We start from the raw sequence: 23,408 nt of genomic DNA, 5'->3' as shown, positions 1-23,408 counted from the left end.
TTATCTTCTTCCAGACAGGCCAGACACACTCTTGGGCCCCAACTCAAGCTTTAGCTCCCCTGTGAAGCCTTCCTCAAATGGATAAGTTTCCCTTTTTCTTGATTTCTATAGTTCTTACTGTACTAGAATTCTAGAGACCATATCATTACCATTATCACATTTTCATATGTGTCCTTTATGCTCTCTACTCTATTACAGGCCCAGCAGAATAAATTTCATATCTTAAATGTCTTTCAGTTCCCTTCCACAACACTTTGCACAAAATATGCACTCAACAGACACTTGAGGGAGCTAGGCATGGTGCCACACATCTGCTATCCCAGCACTCAGGAGGTTGAGGCAGGAGGACTGCTATGAGTTCAAGGCCAGTCTGGGTCACATAGTGAGTTCAATGCCAGCCTGAACTACATAGTGAGACCCTCTCTCAAAACAAATAAAAATAGACACTTGGTTAAGCAAGGCAATCTAGACTCACGTGAGTCTTGTTCCATAACCACTGTTCTGTTAAGCCACAGTTAGACATTAAGTCTTAAGAAATTCACCACTTTACTTCAAACTATACTTGAGTTATTAGTGTTGTGGGTTGACATAACTAACGCCATCTTGTGCCCTGTATTTGACAGAGAAGAATGGAAAAATTATTCAGGGTACAAGTCCCATGAGAAAAGCAGAATGAGCTGCACTCACAAGAGAAAAATTAACCTGCTCAACAAAGAAGCAGGACACAGGTGTCAATTAAAAATTAATGTAATATTCTAGCTAAATTGTTTCCAACAGGATTTTTTTTGTTTCAAAAGCCCTGTAACCTTTTAGTTCGGTGCCATTCGTTTGGACTCTAAAACAGGGCTCCAGCTGAGCACAGCTAATACAATTCCAAATTTATCAATTTGGCTGCTTAGATTCCTACACCACTAACGAACCCACTTCAATTAGTACTTCAAGAGATTATTTGAAGCTACCATTGGGTCACCAACTTCTATAACAGCTTCCTTTCAATTCCCTCACTGCTGACTTAAAGACATATCAAACAGTTCAGTGATCATCATTCCAAAGTGATTCTGACTTAGAAACAATCTAAATTGTCATGAAGACTTACTTTCAGTAACTTAGTGTTTCTTTTATCCTTCATGTCCAACATTATAGAACTCAAAATACTGAAATTGGGCTGAGCGTGTATCTCAGTGGGAGAGTGCTTGCCACGTTATGTTTGAGGTCCTGGTTTTGATCCCATCTCACACACACACACACACACACACACACACACACCCAAAGAAGTGTCGTGTCACAGAACAATCTGTAAATATTCTTTATTTCCTAAGACAACAGCTGACTTCATTGATCCCTCCCTCCTATGTGACAAAAACAAAAAACAGAATGAGAAAAACGGGTACCGGTGTAAAAAAGGAATTTAACATACTAAACACGCAGTCTCCTAACCAAACGCAATCTCTTCCCGAACATGTTTACTCTTGCAAACCAGATCGCCGAGGAGAAGACAATGAGAAGAAAGCTCCAGATAGAAAGGAAGAGTACTTGGCAATCAAACTGCCCCCTGTCGCCTCTGAAGACCTAGCTCCTGACAGAGCAGTAAGCAATGACAGCCGCTAAGCTCGCAAGGCTGACTCCCTAAACTTGTCCGTCTTCCCACAGCAATGCCCGAAGGACTGCGTCCTTCCTCTGCGCCAAGGGTCGCGGCGCCGCGAGATCCCGCAAGCGGGCAAGCTCGGACTGCTTGGCCCCCGCCTGGCCGGCCTTGCTCCTAGGCCTAGCGGCCCCACACCACGAGGTCGTGCAAAACCCAGGCCGACCCCTGGGCCACGCCGCCAGGTCGCTCTCGGCACAGGAGCGCGGGCTCGGCATCGGTCCATCCCCAGACCCGGCCTGGGGGAGGGGCGAGGCGACAAGCCCTCATCCGCGATCCCAGTCGCGCCCATAAGCGCACGGGACAAGTGCTTACCGCAGCCGAGAGGCAGGCCGGGGAGAGGCAGCGCCCAGCCCCAAGCGAGGGAGGAAGGCGCAGGCAGCGGCCACAGCCGCGGGGAACCCCGGCTGGCGCCCACGAAGCGCTGGACTGTATGGGCGCCGCCATAGTGGGGACGCAGCGGCGGGCGGAGCGTGCGACTGCGACCCGGGACGATGGGACCACCAATCCGGCTCTCCGCCTCGGAGCCCTCGTCGGGGGTCGGGCCTCGGCCGCCAATAGGCGTGCGGGGGCCGGACGGGCCGCTGGGGTAACCAATGTGGGCTGCGCCGCAGTTAGGGCGGGCGTGGAGGCGGACGGCCCAAAAAGGCGCTGGAGCCCGGAGCTCTCCGCCTGGCCTCCTCCGGGCGCGCCGAGGATGTGCCGCAAGAGGTACAAGTGCTGCTCCTTCACCCAGCTCCCGTCCCCTCGGCCCAGGAAGCTTCCCGCCGATTGCAAAGCAGGAAGGGCGCTCAGGCCTTCCCGAGGACCCAGCGTCTTCGCGAGCTCCTTGTCGAAACTTGGGGCACAGAAATGTAGATTGGCCACGGTGATTCCCCGCCGGTATACGCCCCTCCTAGTCCTCAAGGCGGGAGAGCCAACCGGGCCGCTGAGGCCCAGGGCTCCGGATTTCCGGACTTTTAACGTGTCTGCGCAGTCCCGCGGGGTACGAGGGTATGGGCATCTAGGCCGCCGGCGTCTGTCACCAACTTAGAACCTCGATACTCGGTGGGTGCACTAGTTAACCCTGCTCAACTGCTTAATTTTGCAATTCCAGAGTCCTCTTCTCTCTCCTACTCTGCTTCCCTCATTCCAGCAACTGAGTCCTGGTGATACACTGATACAATTTAAGGATGGATTTCTGCCACTTTTGGATACCAACCCTAAGACCTCACCCTATTAGAGGAAGGCTGTTAACCTTGGCAAACATATTTTGGGGGGAACTCGCCTAAGATGCGGCCTTTGTTTGGGCCTGACTGTACTGGCAGCGAGAGGGAACCACAGGACAAGGATGACCGTGTGACTCAGTAATAGAGCAGCAGGCTTGTAGGATGTTCAGGTCCTGTACCCAGTCCCGACAGCGTTTTGTGAGTTGGAAAGCCCTATCACTCACCTCTTTGAGCTTGGGTCTCCTAAAGGACATTACACTGCCACAAGTTAAAATTGCAACCTTTTTAGAAAAATGGCTGGCTTAAAAGTCTCTGCCGCACAGCGGGAGAGTCACAGCGGCACAAACCTGTAATCCCAGCGCTCCGGAGGCTAAGGCAGGAGTACAGCAGTTCAAGGCAAGACCACTCTTAATTACACAGCGATACCTCGTCAAAAAATAAAATGTCTCAGTTGGGATTCGATCAGGCAGCCTGCCCTGTAGGTTCTAAAGCAAGGCTGTAGGCTATAATAAGGCCAGTGGAGAGGCCTGGGACCCAGTCATCAAACCAGTAAGTCCTGGCCTTGCCCGACCTCACCAGAAGCCCCCAAATCCCACATAAGTGTCAACTTTCTTTTCTTGGCCCAAGTAGTGTTAAAAACAGCATATCTGAAATCTTTTGCTCCTCCATTCCCCTCAGTTTGTACCAAGTGGCAACCACCTCCCAAAGCCCAGGAACACAAAGTACTGAGTGAGCTGACCCAAGCCTCTTCTAATCCTGCAGCCACTGCTCCTCTCTATCCCAAAGCACCCCTACACTCAACTACTCAGCCCTCAGAGACCCAATAGGCAGGCTTCTTAAGGAACCACAGGTAGCTCAGCAAGCAGCTTTAGGACATCACTGGGGGATAAGTTGCTTGGTCTTCAAGCACTAACACTTTCTTTCCTTTCAATTAGTTCCATAATGTGTGTGGAAGCTCGCATAGACATAGCTCAGTAAAGATAAATCAGATAGAATGGAAGTGAGAGTTCAATGTTGAGATGACTCAGAGTGGTTTGGTCCTTCCCATTACCTTCTCTTGGCCATCTATAAAACCGGGGAAGCAAAAAGGTGATCCTAGCCAGAAGGGCCCTTCTTTCATAACTCACCATACTTTGTCTCTTTCTAGGCCTGACTGATTCTTAAGATACATAGTAGCCCTCTCCAGAGCCTATGACTCTGGATACACCCCTGCCTGACCCTGGGCCCTGTGGGCTCCTTGGGGCAGACACAACCAATCGTCTGCTCAACATACTTTATTGCTAAGGACAAGGTGATGCACCAGTTTTCAAAATAATTTGGTTTATAGCGTTCATACGTAACAAAAAAAGGGGAATTATAAATTTGTTTCTTGTATACATAGGGAATAATTGTGACCCCCCTCCAATCCCGGGCCCAGGCAAACAAATTTGTGAGGAGCAAAAACCTGTTTAACCCCCTCAGTATTGCTCCCTTATCCCACCCCCCCACCCTGAAATCAAGCCCCTCCCACCCACCCCCCAGACCAAGGGCATACCTATAATTGCCCTTGGCCTCCAGTGGCCCCAGTTCATCCTAACCCTCCCTGCCCTTGCATGATTGCAATTTTCTTTTAACAGATTCACCCACCAGGCTCTGCCTGCTTCCATCATTAAAGTCCTCCCTTGAGGGTATTCCCCACCCACACCCTCTAATACTGTGCCACTGAAGCTCTGTCCCCTAGAATGTTGTGGGTAACATGACCATGTTACCCCTATGTTCTCCTTCAAAGGAGGACAAAGAGATGGCATCAACTCCTTAGCATCTCAATACTGCAGCTCTGCCAGCATTCTCTTGGGGCCATTCCAGGCCTAGACAGATGTCACATCCACCTCCAGCCAACTCCCAGGGGCCTTTACTCAGCTTAGCCGAGAACAGAATTTCACATTTTGTTTGCCCTGCATAGGCAAGGAAGAAAGTAAAGGCCAGGGGCTTGCAGAAGCTGATCCAGACCACACACACACACCCACACACACGCACACACTCGAGCACACACACACATATAAATACAAAAGGAATCGGGAAAGTACCAGCACCTCTGCCTAGAGGGTGGTGATTAATTGGTAGGAAACGAAGTCCTAGGCCAGGAGCAGGGCAATCTGCCCAACTGGCACAGTTGACTCCTTTTGGAACCTGGGTCAGTACAGCCACAGCATTCCAGTGCTCAGCCTCTCAGCTGAGAGATCAGCAGCTGCTGCCACATGTCCCAAAATGGCTTGTCCTTTCACTAGGGCAGAATGTGAAGAGGGCGGATTAAGAAGGTGATGGGGTCGAAGATTTCATTCCTTTTCTTTTTACAACTTCACTTTTAGAGACTTCAGAGTTCTGTGTGTCTGCTGTGCTGTGGAACACCAGAGCGCTCTCGCCTCCATGGCTGGGAACCTGCTGGACGCTGGAAGCACCTACTCCATGATGGCCCGGTACAGTGCAGGCTCTATATAATCTTCCCGGTATCTAGAGTTGATGACCCGCTGCCGTTTCTTTTCTTGCTTCACCTCTTTTTCCGTGAAAATCTCATTGAAGCGCATGTCTGAGGCCACTGACTGCAGAAGAACAGGGAAACCAAATAACTTTATAGCCAACTCTCCCAAGGGAGAAAAAGTGACATGCCCCAGCTCTGTTCCCTCCTGCTCCTGGGATCCAATGGCACACAAAACACACTCACCAGTCTAGACTTGACTCTTTTGGGAAGCTCTTCATCCAGTGTATACACATCATCTCTCTTAACCACAAGCTGTGAGCCATCCTCAAACTCCACCTGCCAGTGACACAAAGACCTTTGGGCTAGGGTACCTTGGAGTTTCCCTTGTCTACCCCATGAAAATAGCAGTTTTCTTCATCCAAAGGAAATCACTACAGCACTGAAGTAATAAGGACTGCCACTTCCGCACACTAGGAAACTAGATGTAGGACAGAGCTAGCTCTACAAAGTTTATTACCAACCTATAGTAGTTCTTTGAAAAGCAGAGAATCACCTGACCCAAGAGACAACACTGAATGAATTGACTATCACGCACTCCTAACAGGAACCTTTGACTACCTGGTACATTTGGATGGGGTGAGAAGCCACAAATTTAGCTCCATAGACTTGGCCATCTGTTCATCTCACTTGGACCACTTCTCCTTCAGCAGGAGGACCCAACTGGAGACAGTCCTGGCTCTGAAGAAAGAAAAAAGGACAATGAAAGGTCCACTTCAGCACAATGGTAACTGACATCTACTCAGGGAAAAATAAGTTATAGATTATGCTTCCGCTTTGACATTCCTATAGACTACTTACTCTGGGCTGAAAGGTTATTTGCAAATCAGAGTCTACCCTGTATCTCTTATCTTGATTCTAGGTGACAAAATGAACAGGCATAATGAATTTAGCAAACTCAGTAAGCATAGGAGCTAAGTGCCAAAATCAGTGATCTTCACATCCACTCACCTGTTTTCTACAACTCTTCATAAAGAAATGCTAGAAATTTACTCAGAATTTAAGAACGGTGTTTTTAAAACACAGGTAAGTTACAAAAAGTAGTTACCTACGATGGGTCATGGCACAATACATTAGAACCTTTACTCCTAGAAAAGGATACTTTAAAATGACTGTTCAACTATATCCCAGCTTAAGGTGTGGTGCACAATCAGTGATGGTTGAATGAAATGACAGGCCTGGAAGAAGATGGCCTAGCGAGGTTCCCACCAGTTTTTCCTTAGCCCCAAAGCCCTCAACTGTAAATAGCAAAGAGCAGATTCTACATCTGCTAAGATGGCATGGTAGAAAAAATAGCTGGATAGTTCTGTAAAAGTCATACATCTTTTGGAACAGCAAAACGTGCACAATTTGATACTAAAGAATGGGCTTTTTCCACTCTATTAGGTGCCTTCAGGATAGTCTGGCCAAAACATGTGTAGTTTAGAGAACTGGAGAAAATACTGATTCCCATGAAATTTTAGGGGGAGCACAGTAACCCATTAGCACAGTTTTCCTTGCAAGGAAAAACCAGTATAAATGTCTTTTAGGGAAAATTAAAGAACTCACAGGACCTATTAATAAAGGCAAGCATACCCACAGGCAGTCTACCAACTAGGCCTAGAAACTCCTAAGTCCCAAACTGCCAGAGAAGCTGCTTGCAGACATTACCACTATGTCCTCAGGATACAGATTGTCACTGAAGGAGCCATCATCAAAATTGACTTCATAGAAGGTCTCAGTGGTGAGCCTGACCACTTCACACTGGTAGAAGCGCCCATTCTTATGTTTGCTAATGACCTTCTGGCCAGCAGTAATACTCTGCAAGGCCCCTTTGGCACGCTGAAAGAAACAGAGGCTTGGGTTATTTACACATTGTACTCATGGGTCTGGCAAACAAGAACCAAAATCAATGCATTCCCCTTTATCCAAAGAAGATAAGCGTCAGAATAAAAAGCTAACAAGGAGAGAAGAAACAGGAGCTGAATCATTTCTTTCCACATACCCACATCCCAGCCAGTGTCATATTCGCCTACATAAATTTCACTTCCCCTGAGCTTCTAACCCGGAACTGGTCCTTCTGCATAAATATACCCTGTGACTTCCCTGGACCCAACCAAATCGTACCCACAATGTACATGGCTTACTCTTACCTATCAGAGTCTCAGAGTAGACTCATGGGACCAGAGGCCTTGGCCCCAAGCATTGCTACACTCTAAGCTGAGCACTAGCCCTACCCTCAGGGACAGGACACAGAGACTGAAGTTTGATGAATGTTCTCAGCTATCTGCAACAACCTACTTCCCATTATAAGGGCCCTGCTATCTATGGTGCCCTCAATTCAGATTACTCCTTATGAACTCCTTGATGCAATGGTATCAGAAACTATGTATTAGGCTCACGGCCAAACACTTCCAATAACCTGCCCAAGTACTCTACTCCAGCCACAGTTCTCAATATACACGCTACGTAGATCCCAGCCCAGGGCCTTTGTACTGCTATTCTACCTGAGATGCCTTCCCCAGTTATTTGCTCCCTGGTCTCCTCACATCTCAAGATTCATCACTGACAAAATTACTCACTGTCCACTCCTCTACCCTCTTTATCCACCACAGTTCTGTCTAATACACTGTGTACTACTAGCTTCCTGTGTGTATCTTTCAGCTATAGCATATGCACCTCACATATACTCTATGAGGGCAAGGACTTTCTTCTCTTTTCCACTAGTCAACTTCTAACATCTAGAACTGCTTGTCACATAGCAGGTGCTTAAAAAAATACTTAAAACAATAAATCAGTCAAAGAAATATTCAGCAATACCCCAGTTACCTCTCAGCATCAGCAGTCTACAGCTACCAAACGAAGTATATCAACTACTGATAATCATGAAACAATCCTGTTCCATTGCCAAATGAATTTATCTGCCAGAGGTGGGCCTTGATCATAACTTAGACCTTTATTCCTCCAAAGCTTTGTTTTCACACTGAACATTTCTCCATTTCCCTAAGGTACTACCCATATGTCTGACAACCACCTCTTATGATCATAAAATGGTTTCATGAAAAAGGAAAATCCAGGCAACTATTGAGGTCTGTTCTGTGATCTCAACAGCAGAGTGCAAAACTCTCTCCTCTAGACTGGCTCCTAACACATTCTTCCTTGATTATCGTGCTCACCACAATGGGGAAAGTCTCTTCTATTAGCCTGTTACTCAATGGTGGAGCCTCCTCCCACCTTGTGTGGCTGCTGACTGCAACCCGAGGGCTTCCTAGTTTGGAGTACTCAGAGAGCAGCATACCTCAAAGGTTTGCCTACGTATTCCGATTTCAAAACTTACTCTCTCTTAGGCTAAATTATTTCACTGCCTCAATTTCTGATTTCTGAATCACTCTTAGAGCCATTACCAGAATCACAATTTAAAAATATAGTTCAACTGGGCATGGAGGCACACACCTGTAATTCCAACACTTTGGAGGCTGATGCAGGAGTATCTCAAGTTCAAATCCAGCTGGAGAACATAACAGTACCTCCTCTCAAAATAAAAAGGGCTGGGGATGTAGCTCATTACAAAGGCCCTGGGTTTAATCCCTAGTATACCCCAGTACCACCACCATCAAAAGAAGGAAATACAAAAGGAAAATACATAAAAAGGAAATTTTAAAAATTTTAAACACAAGCTGGATGTGGTGGTACACCCATGTTATTGCAACACTTGTGAGGCTGAGGCATACGACTGCCATGACTTCAAACCAGACTGGCCTATTAACTGAGGTCCAGGCCAGCCTAAACTTAGTAGTGAAACCCTGTCTCAGAAATTGCAAGCCAGGTATGGTGTCACATACGTATAATCCTAACTACACAGAGGACTGAGGCAGGAATTTTTAAGTTCAAGGCCAACCTAAACAATCCCAGATTCTATGTGAAAATTTTAAACTGGACTAGGGATATAGCTCAGTGGCCGAGTATTGCCTAGCAGGCTGAAGGCCTTGGGCTCAATCCCTGATACCACATGCATGTGCACACACAGACACATACTTTAAAATCTTTTGTTTGTGTGTGTGTGTGTGTGCGCGCGCGCGCGTGCATGCGCAGGGGGAACCGGGGATTAAACTCACAACGTCACGCTTGCCAGCTAGGCACTAACACTGCTGAACTAAACCCTGGCCCTATGCTTTAAAACCTTAACACCGAAGAAAGTCATCCAACAGAAGAGTAGTAAAGTGCAGCACAATCTTCATTATTTAGTGCTGCTTTCCTCTCAGTTCCGATCCCCTGCTACGGTTCTAGAACCAGTCTTGTATGTGCATTTTTTAAGCTTTGATCTTGTGCTTCTGAAGCCAAGCCTTTTCTGCTTACAATTTCTTATTAAGAACCACTTCAAATGCCAGCTTCGACCCAGACTCTTTCCTAACTCTACTACCTCACATTCCATGTATCTCCCTATACTTCATCAAAGAACTACATAAACCCCTAGTGAGTATCAGTTAATGGCAAACTGTCAGTTCTCTCCAGTAGTTCTCATATTTACAAAGCTTCTACTATGTCCCTGACACCAGATGAAATAAAAAGGACATCCAGGGTAATAAAATACGGATCCTCAGCCAGGCATGGTGGTACACACCTGTAATCCCAGCAATCTGGGAGGCTGAGGCAAGAGCATCACAAGTTTTGAGCCCAGCCTGGGCAACTTAGCAAGAGCCTGTGTTAAAATAAGAAATAGGCTGGGAAACAGCTCAGTGCAAGGCCCCAGGTTCAATCTCTAGTATTGCTCAAAAGAAAGATATGGGCCCTCCCCTCAAAGAGTTTATCCTGGTGGACAAGCAAGCAAATAAAGATAATCCAAAGGAATCACGCAGAAGCAGTTTGGTGCCACTACATTATGAAATCCAAAGCAGGAGTAGAGACAGTTGAGGTCTTCTCTTAATGACTTACTCATTAGGATCTCCACCAAGCATACTACTTGAGGAAATATGTGCTGGCATGAAAAATGGATAGCACAGAGAAAGAGAGTCTTCACTTTGTCAAGAGGATTCCAGAATGGCACCCTCCCTTACCTCCAAACTGGGAATCCTATGCCGAAAGCAGGTAATAAAGACAACAAAAGGCCAGTCATCTGGCTGCATCATCACTCCAGCAGCCTGGGCACAGCTCACGTGGAAGGCAGTTGGGCACCGACCATGGGAACACTGCACACAGCAGCCAGCGTTTCTTTTCCTCCGCTTCTTACAGAAGACACATTTCTACACACAGTAGCAGAAAACCAATGAATGATTCCAGGAAAGACATTCCAGCCTTTTTTATTGATCGACTCCCCAAATGCACTGAGCCAGGTTAAAAAGAGCCAACCCTCCCCTAAAACATGAGGGTATACAGCCTATTCTAATCTCACAACTGATCATGGGTCTCCTTAGTAAGTAATCTGACTTGAGTGAGAACCAGAAAGTGAACAAAACTAGGGCCAAGCAGATATACACTGTCCCCCTCTACTCGGAGACCTAAAAACAAGGTAATTAGGAAGCATCCACAAACCCATCTCTTCTTACTTACCAGTTTGAAGCGGGGCAAGGGGATTTTGCTCACATCCACTGGACTTCTCTCTGCAATGTTGACAAATCTTGCTTCCAGAATTGCCACAGCACATGAAACATGGACCCACCTGCCAAAAGGGTCTCAGTCACCTCTGTCTTCCTTTCTAGGATAGACCTCCAACAGCACTGGCTCCCACACCCACAATGACCAATGACTTCCTCCACAAAGTTCCCAAAGCCCAGGAAGGTGAGAGCCAGAAATATCACACCGCACTGTCCCAGGTTAAGGTAGGATCACACTTCTTACACTGCTCCCTCAAAACTGTAGCAAAATAAGTCGGACCAGAACCTGACTGTGGTGGGTTTCAGAGGTGAGAATAAACTCAAGTGTCACAGGGTTCTCTTCCCAGAGGACCCAGGCACTTCTGGAAAATAGCTTCACCATACCAAGTTTGCCGGTATTGTGGAACCCCTAGTCTCTGCTCAGAACTCTTTCCCAGGCTGAAACAATCTCTTTTCTGCTCCCTTTATCTAAGGCGGATTCAGACGTTAAGATCTGTCCCAAGTCGCACTTTCCATGAGAGGTCTGCCCAACAGACATCCACAGAGGATTAAATTAAGTTCTGGGCATTTTGAGATGACATGCACCAAGATAAAAACTAAGCTGGTAAAAGTTCTTAATATCAGGGGAGGGGTATGGAACAGTGCTAAAGCATATATCTAACATGTACAAGGCCCTGAGTTCAAACACCAGACCTGCAAAAAATAAAGAAAAATCAGGACACATGAAGGCCTACAGATAACACTGATGCTACATGGAAGCGGTCAGCCGTATTGATGGGGCTGTCATGCCCTGTGCGGTTAGAACAGGGATTAAAAGGACCAGTGAAAGGCTTCAACAGAGAAATCTCACCTCCAAGAAGGAAGACTGTGACCAGCCCTATCTTGCAACTGGGAGGAACACAGTAACTTCAAGTAATGGCAGCCAAGTGCCTTCAAATGAGTGTAAATGACAGCAGAAGGGCCATCTATCAGAAAGAGCATGCCAAGCATGAGGCAGGACACTCATTCACTGCATGCCGCTGCCTGTATGCACAACCCTATAAAAAGTTTCCCGGTATTCATGGGGGAAAAACCTCAGCAACTTACATTTCTGCCTCAGGAGTAAATAAAACAGGACACAAAAAACAAAGATGCAACTATATAAAAGTGAGCAACCCAATGGCTGAGAAGCCCAGAATCTTCTGTAGATTTATAGGTGGCATGGCTGATCTCTCAAGTGTCTCATTTTCTTGCTGCAGGACTCCTATTATCTCTAAACATTAGGTCTGGGCTAGGGAGTTTCCTCTGTAGCAAAGTCCTCACTACCCAATGCCCATGGCCACCTCCAGCCCACAAAGGCCTTGCACCACCATCTCAGGTGTCCATACCCTTCTCTGAGTCCATTCTCAGCTCCTCCCAAGAGAGGATGTTACTAAAGGAAAGTAGAACTGGAAAGATCCAGGACTGCTTGGCTCCCCTCAGCAATCCACTATTAAAATTAGTTCCAAAAATGCTGTCCCTACTCCACACAATGCACTTCCCAAACCCTCACCAGGTGCTCAGGAAAAAGAGTCATGGCCCCACACTGTTGCTATACTCTGCGTCAGAGTTGAGCAGGGGCATTCCAAGAAATGGGTCTGAAAACTCACCTATCATCATTTGCTCTCTGCAGGGCCCCTCCTCGTAAGGAGCATAAACAACAGTCCTGTCCAAAAAAAAAAAGGGGGGGGGCGGGGGAGCAGTTACCATCAAGTCAATAACACCGTATCTAATCTCCATTAATTTCTTGTGGACAGCTCTGACCTCAACCTAAGAAAGCAATATAATGACAGGCAGGGCTTCAAAATATAAGCCTTATAAAGCAGAGACGCCCCTATAGGATACAGAGACCACTGGGGCCAAAGTGCATCAAGTATCTGCTTAAAATAATCCTCTTTGTTGTTATTGTTCCTAACAACAGTAAGTCAAGTTACAAAAGCTGCTCTGTGTATAAAGTGGAAGATTTATGGAGCCTTGACTGTTTCCTAGGCAGGTTATTGCCAGGCTCTGGGGGTGACGATCAAGAGATATCTGCAAAATCAACTATCTGAGCCCAATACTGAGGCTCCAACCCCATGGTTAACTCTTCAGTGGTGTTACAGACAATCACCTTGGTCTTGGCTCAGTGAAATGAACAAAGCTTCCAGGTCTATTCATGCCCTGCTGCAAATGGGCAGAAACTACTCTTCAGTGATGTTAGACTTATTCTCACATTACTGACATCACTAGTACTGGGCCCTATGTAGATTGCTGGGCACATCAAGTCTAGCCTAAAACAGCCTGATCCTGACCCTGAACGTATTCGAAGTCTCATGGAGATCACAGAAAGAGTGTGGCAATACTTACTTCCTCTAGGGCATTGGCTGAACACCGAGAACACATCCAGTCTTCAGAAGCCTTTGCAGGGGGTACACCGTAGCAACCTAAAAGAGACACCAAGAAGAGCAAATTAAACCCAGAGGTCAGAACAGGATATGCCTATGCGTGTCTTTCCTCCCAACGATAATAAAACTTACCAAAGCCCTGAAGTCTAGATCAGAGTCCCCAGGGCTCAATCACAAAAAAAGACAGGAGCTGCAGATTCATTAGTAACTGCAATACCAAGTGTATAGCAGAGTCTAATCTACTGTGGATTATCTCTAACTGTGCAATGGAAGAATTGACTGGTAAAACTACCGATGCTTCGAGTCATGCAGAAACTCATCACCAACAACAAACTCCCCAAGGACTTATAAGCAGCCTGTGCACTTAAAGAAAGGAAAGGTCAGCAGGCAGCAAGGACATTCAGTGAGCAGACCCTGTTCCTGAAATAAGATAAAGAAAAAGGTAAGAAGCACTCACTAGCATGAACACGGACACTGCATTTCTTGCAGGAAACTAGCATGCTGGTACCATCTTCCTCAAGATAAGGAGTAGACAGGTTAATGTCTGTACTGCAGCCAGTTGAGGTGAAACACATTTCTGGAATCAATGGCTTAGTCCTCTGCTTTTGGGAGGCTAATTCCGAAGCATTTCCGCAGTTCTGGCTAAGGCCTCCAAATTCGACCTAAGGGAAGAAGAAAAAGTGCACACCAGTGAGCCCACGCCTGTGCTCTTAGCTTTCCACCTTCTCCATCAGCAGAAAGCTGAGTCTCTTACTCATATGACCATGGCTACAACTCCCAAGTGTATAACCATTATCCCAGAGCTACTAATTGAAGTTACCTCTAATGACTCAAATTCAATTTCTCACAGCAGCATCAAACAAAGGCCCCTGGGGGACAACTGGGAAGAGGGAGCGAGGTAAGAGACAACTGGGATTTCAGTCTTCCTACTCCAAATGGTAATAAAATGCAGAGATGCTGCCAGTGGAGCAGCCACTGTGGGCTCCCCTATGTGCTGCACCACATGGTGGCCTCACTCAGGGACAGCACCCAGAACAGGTGCAGCTAATGGGCCAGCACTGATTGCCTCTGAGACTCTGTGTCAGCAAGTCACCAGGACTGCAGCACTGTCACCTGGCTGGGATCCACCTGTGGTTTTTGGCTGAGGGGCCCCTCCAGAAGAACATCAAATCCACATACCTCCCTCGGCAAATGATATTGACTACAAATACCAGCTGGCTTTACCACTGGATGGCAACATTATTCCTATTCCAAGGAGGGAGAGCCCAAAAACATGTTAACCTCTAAGGCTACGCCATTCGTGAAACTCTATATAGGTAGCACATGCTAACTAACTTCACTACTGGGGTGCCAGTCATTCATGAAACTACACCCCACTTAATCTGTTGGAAGTAACAACCAGAACAGACACTTTGCTCACTGACAACGGCATATACAGTTCTTTGGTATTGTTTTTCTGTCAATAGAAAGAATTTGTGAGTTACTAACAAAAAAAGTATTGGTCTGAGGTTCCATCCTTCAGCACGTATGAAACTGGGGCCTTGCCAGACTCACAGCGGCCATGCTGCTTTAATCTCCAGAGTGTGATAGCTTGCTTACTTCCAAGTCCCAGCAGAGCCTGAGCTGGTCACCTGGCACCTAACTGATCTACTAGAGAAGCCCTTAGTGTCCCAGATTGGGAAGGGCACATCTGAGTTCAGCAACCGTGCTTCTCTACCTGTCGCTGAAAGGTTCTTACCCTAGTATAAATTACTATACAATTATGGCGGTGGTCCACCGTGACGGAAGGCCAAAGTGGGAACGCTTACCACTTCCTGCTTCTTCTTCAGCCCTGATTGCACCTCCCCTTGCTGTTTGCACACAAAAAAAATTCCAATCGGTTCCTCACATGTCATCTTTATCCATCCCGTGCACCACTTCGGATCAGCAATCATATAGCTCTCATAACTCTGTGCTTCTCTGTATCCAGTCGAGGCAGACAGCCCAACCACCACGGGTTCTGTGCTCTTTTCCACGTCCTCAACTCAATAAACCTGTTCATTTTATAATTTTTGCTTCTCAATTGCGCCAGAATACTCCAATCCAGGCCTCTACTTCCACCTTACCCTAGTTATTTCTGGCCACCAGCAACATCCACAACGGAACGGGTATAAAGAAGCCAACATGACAAGATCTAGCTTTTCACCCAGAGTGTGTGAGAGTGTGCTTAAATAACTACGGTCCTCTACACTGACTGGTCAATCCTACACTGCCTGGCAGGGACAACATCCGACTAGGATGCTAGGAAAAACAGAGAGCCCTGAAAAGTCAAGATTGTGACTAGCACTGGTGCCCAAAACAGCCTGAGCCACATGGTCTCCAGACCATTTTCAAGTGAAAATCTCTAACTCAGGGTCATCTGCCTGAAGACTGAGCAACTTCCATCAGGCAGAGAACACCAGGAAAACACGTACTTCACCTAAGGGTACCAGTGACAAATTACATACCCACAATCAAATCTAGTGACTGCTGGTCCTGGGTCAAGGCAGGATAAAGTGAACCTACCTGATGATATGTCTGGAAGATCATACAGACAGCACAGTGAGGGGGCTGCTGGGCCAAGCTCTCATTGAATTCCTTTTCAGCCTCAAAGTTTGGGGGTCGGTTCTGCCACAGTTGGCTCAGGGGCTTGGCCCAGGCCTCTGTCTCCTCAGCCTCCTCCTCGGGGGTCAATTGCTCAGAGGTCTCTAGGAGAAGAAACAAGAATGTAACACAATACCAAGCACACCATATGTGGTTCTGCCTTGAGAGCAGGAGCACTCAGCCAGGAATCCTGGTCCACACCAGATCCTAGGAGCGATAAAGGCTACAGGTAGAAGTGACGGTCTGATAAGACTCCTTCAACACTGGAATGTTGTTGTGGGGAGACCTGCCTTACTCCTCACTCTGTGGAGACTGACTCATGGTCTCTACTGTTCCTCTTACATGGGAACTCCGCCTGCTCCGCCCCCCTCGCAGCTGCCACATTCAACCCTCTGCCTCCTCCAAAGGCAGCAAGATGAAGCACTCTCTTGGCAGAAACCATCAAAAATGTTAGCATGGCTAGGCGTGGTAGTACACACCTGTAAAAGCACTTGGGAGGCTGAGTTAGCCTGGGCTACAAAGTGAATTAAGGCCAGCCTGAACGCGTAGTGAAACCCTATTTCAAAAACAAAACATAAAAATGCAAAAAGAAAAAAAAAAAAGGTCAGCATATTAAACCTTTGCTTTTTATGGATTTTCTTCAGTTGCACTGAAGGGAAATGGGAAAGAAAATAACAGCGAATTAGCAAAGCTTAAAAGTTGTTAAACCAGGGTCTTCCATCAGGAGCTGCCAAGTGCTCCCTCTGGAAAAGCCTGTAGGACACCTGCCTCTTTAAAGCAGTGCACCCCAGTCCCTCCAGCCTATATCTCAGAGGAGGGCGGAGTCACATGGCCACAGTGAATCCTTGTTTCCAGCCATAACATGCAGGAACCAAAATCTATCCCACTCAGGGCACCAACAATTTTTTTACATTTTTAAACAGTTGGGGAAAACAAAAATGTGATGGCCTCAGAAATCACTAAGGGTCATAAAGCCCAAAACATTAACTCTCTGTTCCTTCACAGACTCCTGGTCATTATGACAGACACAGCCCTTGGCTTTACTAGCTTAGAGGGGACACACTTAGCAGATGTCACAGGGACCGGGGAAGAACTAAGCAAACTGCTGAAAGGAAAATCACCACACTGGTTCACAAAACAAAATGTAAGTAAAAAAAGGTGCACAGCCTACCAAGTCCCAGTGCACTCAAGGTAAAGGAGTAAGACAGACCCAGAATAACTGTAAAAGTCTACAGTGAGTGTGGGATCTTTGGTACAAGCACAAGTAACTATCAAAATAAAATGTAGGCCAGGTTTGGTGGTACACATCTGTAACTACAGTACTCAGTTTTTAGTTGAGGCAGAAGGATCGTTGCAGGGTCATTACAGGGTTTGTAGCCCAGCCTGGGCTACAAAGTGAACTCAAGGCCAGACTGAACTGCATAGTGAGACCCTGTCTCAAAAAGACAAATAAAGGAATAATAATAAAAAATAAAATGTTGTCTCAGGAGGCTGAGACAGGAATATGCTGCAAGTTCAAGGCCAGCCTAGACTACATAATGAGACCTTGTCTTAAAAAATAAATAAATAAAATAAAAAGAAACACGCAACTAATGTCACAGTGCTTCTCCAGGTGCTCCTATGTATGGGGGAGTAGCATTTAGAAACCACTTCCTTGTCAGATGTGGCCAAAGCATGCAACACAGGACAGGAAACTCTATATCCACCCTACCACAAGTATCTCAAGAATCACTGCTTGTGGCACAGTCCCTTGTCATAATAACCACTCCAATGATCTCATTTCTTCCTAGACAAAAACACTTTCCAATTGGCCCTTGAGGATTTTGCCAAACAGTCCAAGGAACACTCAAATGGACAGATTTGTCCTAAGTGCTCATATTTGTTCATTTCTGTCAACTTGGGCTTAGCACAGACAAATCGTTTTCTGCCCTGCCTAGACAGTCATGTTTAATCTAAGGCGATGTGGCAGCTGCCATTGTGCGTGGCTTCAGTGAAAGTCATTGTAGCATAAGGAGGCCAACACAGACCAGTAAAATCAATCCCAAAAAACCCATTACTGAGATCCAGTTCATGGTGCCCAAAACCCAAGCAGAGATTTGTTTCTTTACCTTGGGCCATACAAGAGTCACTGAGCTAGGACAGAACAAACAGAAACAGGCTCATAATCAACTAAAAACTTAACGCACTGACAATACATTCTACTCATATAGTGAAAAGTGGACAGAATCATTTCCACATGTGAATACTGGATGATGTGAAGCAAAACACGCACTAACAATAACTCTGTATGCAGAACTTCACAAAGCCGTGCAGTTAAGCCACGTACAGCTCACTGCAAGCGCTGGCTCAAGTGAAAATATTGTTCTGTTGGGGGGGACCAAGCTCTGCACTCAAAAGCCTAAAGAAACCTAACTTCAAAATACAATGTGTAGGGGCTGGGGATTTAGCTCAGCAGCATAAGCGCCTGCCTTACAAGCAGGCGGTCATGAGTTCGATCCCTGGTACCGATAAAAAAAAAAAAAAAATACAATGTGTATGGTGGTACACACCTGTAATCCCAGCACTTGGGAAGCTGAGGCACTAAGATCACCCAAGTTGAAGGACTACAAAGTGAGTTCAAAGCCAGCTTAAATTACAGAGCGAGTCCCTGTATCAAAAAGATGAAAAAAATAAAAACAATGTGTGAGCCTGGCTTGGCTATAATCCCATCACTCAGGACAAGCAGAAGAACACATTTGAGGCCAGCCTGTCCAGCCAGTCTCAAAAATCCCAAAGAACCAGGCGTGGTGGTACACTCCTGTAATCCCAGCACTCGGGAGGCTGAGACAGGAGAATTGTTGCGAATTCGAGACCAGCCTGGGCTACAAGGTGAGCCCAAGGCCAGCCTGAACCAATGTCTCACAGACAAAATAAACAAAGAGCAACTATTCTGGATTCCTCCTGTCTCTCAGGAGCTATTCCTATTCCCCACTGCTTTTCTCCAATAAATTTCCCTACTCTCTTTCTCTCTCTATATATATATATACTGGAGCTACTGCTTTTTAGGTATGACAACATCCTGTTTACTTGACAGTCCTCCTTAAGAGATTACTACTAGTGTATCAAAGTGAAGTAATCTGACAACTACAACTAACTTGCTTTTTCTTATTCAGGCTGGCCTCAAACTCATGGCAATCCTCTTGTCTCATCCTCCCAACTGCTGGGGTTACAGACATGGACCATCATACCCAGCTACAGCAAATGTTCAAAGGATGTATAAAGAAAGTATTGAAAGCCAAGTAGACAGTAAGACAGACTTACAGTGACAGTGTTCCTGTAATTGACAAATACATACAGACACAGCAAACAGTGTCTCCAAACACTTCAACTAGCCAAATCTGAGCATTCTTGTCACAAATTCAGAGGTTATATTACAATCTGAATTACATCCTTTTATTATTTTTATTTATTTTGTTGCTTTTTTTAAGACAGTTTTGCTATGTGCTTCAGACTGGTCTAAACTCCTGCCTCCTGAATGGTTATATAGGCATGCACCACAACAGCTAGCTCAATTACATTATGTCAAAAAGACATACATGGAAAAACACACACATGGACATAATTTACATATGTCTAGAAAAACCAGGGATGGAGGATACGTGTACAGGTAACTTTTTGGGATTTTTCAAATTTTCTACAATCTGTGTTACATCAAAGCATTAAAGGGAAAGGTTCATGCAACGAAGCTGAAGCTCCAGCTAGACTAGGGTACAAACTCAGGGGACTTTCCAACTACAAACCAGGGAGTCCATCAACATGCTCTTACTGATGACTCTCACAGATCCATAGTCGTTTGTGTGCGTGTGTGCATGTATCAACATCTGGCACTGCAGACCTTCACACTGATATGTATTCCTTTGCTTATTTAAAAATAATGTTTGTTGTTGTTTTAATTTTGAGACAGGAGCTCACCAGTTGCCCAGGCTGGGCTTAAACTTGTAATCCACCTGCTTCAGCCTCCCAGAGTGCTAAGATTCCAGACTGGCCTTAGAAACTCCTGCCTCAGCCTCCTGAGTGCTAGAATTATAGGCATGTGTATCATGCCTAGCTCAATTTCTTTATTTCAAAAAGACAGAACACCCAGCACAAATTCAGGTAGCTTTCTCCATACAACATTCCCTTCTGTTATTTCTACCAAAGCCATCCTATTCAGATCACCGTATCTCAAACACACCATTATGAAAGCCCATGGTCTTTTCAAAGCATCCTCCAAGGAGCCAGCACTAGGGGTGATCTTTCAAATGTCAATCTGCTTTTCTACTTCTCTACTTAAAATACTTCAATGGCTCCCGAGTCCTGTGAAAAATGTCTCCACTCGAAGCACCATGGTCATGACCCATGACACAACCTTTTTCCACTCCTCCTACCTCAGTCAGTCCCTAATCGTGTCCTTGAATTCTAGCAAACGAGCAGAGGACAGTTCATCTGCACAGATACACACTCCTGTTTCTATTCACCATGGTGACTCATGGTGCCCCTCTGCCTACACTGGCATTTCTTCTTTCTTTAGTTTGCCCGTAAGTTGTATCACTCCCCTGTGAGGACTCTGACGCCACTATCATACCTTAGTTTTGCACCTACAAATTCAACATGGTCTTGACATGGTTGACAGAACTTGTTATCCTGAAAAGTCAGTCTTGTGCCTCAAGAAAGGAAAGAACCTGCATGCAGTCATCCTGCAGCAGGTATTTTCTATGATACTTAAGCTAATAATGAAATCTGATGAGCAAATGAGATATAAAAGGAAATCCTTCCTCTATGTGGAGTATCTAGAAGAACAGCCACGCCACAAGGCCGCTCTTACCCATCTGTTTGGCCTTGTTATGTCCTATAAGCCCCAGATGGTGCCTGCTTTCCTCCTTATGGAGAGGAGACCCCCACTTACCATCGTCACTGATGCACTCCTGCAACACAAGCGGATGATGCCTCGGGAGCTTGCTTAAGGGCTGACGGCGACCCTTGGACTTCTTATTCTCCTCCAGGGAAAACATGTATTCATCTGCAACCTGGGCAAAGCAGAGGACATCAACGTGAATTCAACTTGGCATACAGGGAAGGTCAGTGTTACAGAAAAAAACACAGGGAGAGACAGAAGCACAGAGAAAGAAAACCAAACACAAAAACACCTGTCTTCACAAAAGCCATATGACAGTACCATGCAAACTAGTCTAGTCTACACCAGGCTAACTTAAAATTTTTAAGGCAAAACCTGTACCTAAGTGTGGGTTCTGGAACAGCCTTAAACAAATACACCAAAAATAAACCTAAACCAGTTCCAGCTCTAAAGGAAAGACACAGATCTTCGCTGGTTGCCATGAGACACTTTGAGAGCCCCCAAAGAGCCCAGCTGTCCCTTACTTAGACCAGACAGTAACAACTGAAACAATGTGGCAGGCAGCAGGGCCATCCAGGGGCAATATACAGACATCCACAAGGGTGGGGGTACCTCAACTGTTTCAAGAAAAACAGACCAGTTTCTCTCTCCTTACACAGAGATCAGCTCTCAGGGATCTCGTTTATTCCTCAGTGAATCATGGCAAGATATCAAGCAGGAGAGTATTATCTAAAACTCTGGCCTACCTGCAATGTAGGCTGACTTAACACTGCATTTATGTAACACCACAGCAAATACAATTAGGTTTAAGCCATATAGGATTGCTCAGTGATACTACATAAGAATTTCTTTTTAGTCAACATACTTAAAACTCAGTTATACTGACATTAGGAGACACAGCGTTGGTAAAACTCATTAAGTGAGGAAATAAGGCCTGGAGGGAGGCCACTTTGCAGTGGTGACAAACATTAATGCCTCAGAGTGCTACACACAAGGATGGCACTGCAGTGTTATTTCAGAGAAGGTTCCTAGGCCCAAAGACTCTCCTATGTGACTGAACCATACCCCAGGGCTTTAGGACCCCACTAGGGATTTCAAGACAATAAAAACTGCGCTAAGCCATTCACAGACTCAACAGAGCCTGTACATGGCATATATATACTTTACCCGAAAAATTAAAAATAGACTTTACCAACAGGTTTCTGTGCTCACTTGCCAGTCCATTCAACCAATGTCTACTGAGCACCTATGGTAAACAAAGGCCTGCTGGGAAAAGGCAGGCATTCAGAAATGACTGATACACTGACAGGATGTGATCTGGGTTCACAGAAGCCACGTGACGCAACAAGAATGTAGGAACAAGATGAAGTGAAGCTTTAGGAATCTGCTACTACTGCTGGCCACGAAGACTTTCAGCTCTCGGTGAGACTTGCAGTATTATGTACTGTCTAAAGTGCCAGCTTGTAGCTCAACAGCACAGCACTTGCCTAATGTACAGGAGATGCTGGGTTTGATCCCCACGATGGCAAAAAAACAAACAAAAAATGTGCATCAGGGAGGTCCCCCAGGAGCTTCTCCTGGAATAAACAGAAAAGGATCTGGGCACCGCACCCATCCAACCAGAAGATCTTTGCTCTTCATTTCTATTCTTCAAATGAGTAAGGCTTCATTTAAAGGGTTCTTTGGCTAGAACACACTAGAAACCCTTATTTGTCAATGGTTTTTGTTTTGGGGGGTTTTTGGTGATGTTGGAGATTGAATTCAGGGCCCCACATGTGGGAAACAACCCCAGTGACTCCGACTTTCGTTAGTGGGAGACTTGTTTCTTTTTTTTTTTTTATTTTTTGATCGGTACCGGGGATCGAACTCATGACCGCCTACTTGCAAGGCAGGTGCTTAGGCCATTGAGCTAAATCCCCAACCCCCGAGACTTATTTCTTTATACTGATATGAAGAAAGCAGGCTATGGTATTTTCTTCTCTCTTCAACTGGCTCTAAACATTGCAAATAAGGCTAGCCAGGTACTGGTACGTAATCTCTAAAGCCAACAGTCAGTCTCCTGTTTCCTCGCATAGTGCTCTGTAAAAGATATGATGATAGAGCCAATCAGCTGCAGGAATGTCAACTGGGTATGAGCCTCAAGGTAAAGAGGCTATGACTCCCCAGAGCATGAGAGTTTACATATCAAAAACTAAAGCCATAGCCTTCCACAACAATTTAGTTGCTACCTTAGATTATGTGAATTGATCCTTCTGCATATCTTAATCCCTGCAATTTACAGAGATGCCTTTCTCCTACCTGGCTGGCCAGCTCAAGTTACTCACCTAATCCCTGTCATGCTCACTGTCACTCACCCCTGAGCCACCCCCCTTCTTCACAAGATAATAAATTCTGGGAGAGGTCTAGGATCAAGGCCTTTGTCCCCATGTCCTCATGAGGACTGGACCTAGGACTCCTTGGTTGCCCTTAACTTGGAACATGTCCTGGTGACTTTACTCTTGCCGTGGGTTGCACTGGTGGCGTTAGATTAAAATTAACTTGCTGGGATTCCAATGACGTCTCAATGGGATTACAAA

The 23,408-nt window shown here is 45.8% G+C and overlaps 1 protein-coding gene and 1 long non-coding RNA gene across 3 annotated transcripts in view; one reads left to right on the top strand and one right to left on the bottom strand.

Moving 5' to 3' along the window:
* Positions 1-2,698: 2,698 nt before the first annotated feature.
* On the top strand, positions 2,699-23,129 carry LOC134473018 (uncharacterized). Its single transcript, XR_010043101.1, has 4 exons — positions 2,699-3,399; positions 5,199-17,103; positions 19,112-21,055; positions 22,031-23,129. It is a non-coding gene; the product is annotated as an uncharacterized LOC134473018 (long non-coding RNA).
* LOC134473016 (lysine-specific demethylase 4A-like) overlaps positions 4,709-23,408 on the bottom strand; it is a 42,441-nt gene continuing 23,741 nt past the window's right edge. The window contains exons 9-19 of one of the 2 annotated variants that reach the window (XR_010043100.1): positions 20,884-21,004; positions 15,882-16,063; positions 13,795-13,999; positions 13,300-13,376; positions 12,564-12,619; positions 10,892-11,000; positions 10,399-10,584; positions 7,016-7,186; positions 5,927-6,046; positions 5,552-5,644; positions 4,709-5,429 (exon numbers count right to left, since the gene is read on the bottom strand). Coding sequence is in view for 1 of the 2 variants with exons in the window: in XM_063236109.1 (XP_063092179.1) it covers positions 6,965-7,186; positions 10,399-10,584; positions 10,892-11,000; positions 12,564-12,619; positions 13,300-13,376; positions 13,795-13,999; positions 15,882-16,063; positions 20,884-21,004 (1,158 nt within the window). In the remaining variant the exon portion in view is untranslated. Of the gene's footprint in view, positions 5,430-5,551; positions 5,645-5,926; positions 6,047-6,964; positions 7,187-10,398; positions 10,585-10,891; positions 11,001-12,563; positions 12,620-13,299; positions 13,377-13,794; positions 14,000-15,881; positions 16,064-20,883; positions 21,005-23,408 lie in introns of those variants that run through there. The other variant, XM_063236109.1, reaches the window with a different exon arrangement.

The sequence above is a fragment of the Cavia porcellus genome, unplaced genomic scaffold (assembly GCF_034190915.1).
Source record: "Cavia porcellus strain 051 isolate PalLab524CR breed Dunkin Hartley unplaced genomic scaffold, mCavPor4.1 scaffold_25, whole genome shotgun sequence".
In the NCBI taxonomy this organism is placed as follows: Eukaryota; Metazoa; Chordata; class Mammalia; order Rodentia; family Caviidae; genus Cavia; species Cavia porcellus.
Note: the sequence above shows the minus strand (reverse complement) of the source record. Positions and strands in the feature narration are given on the sequence as shown.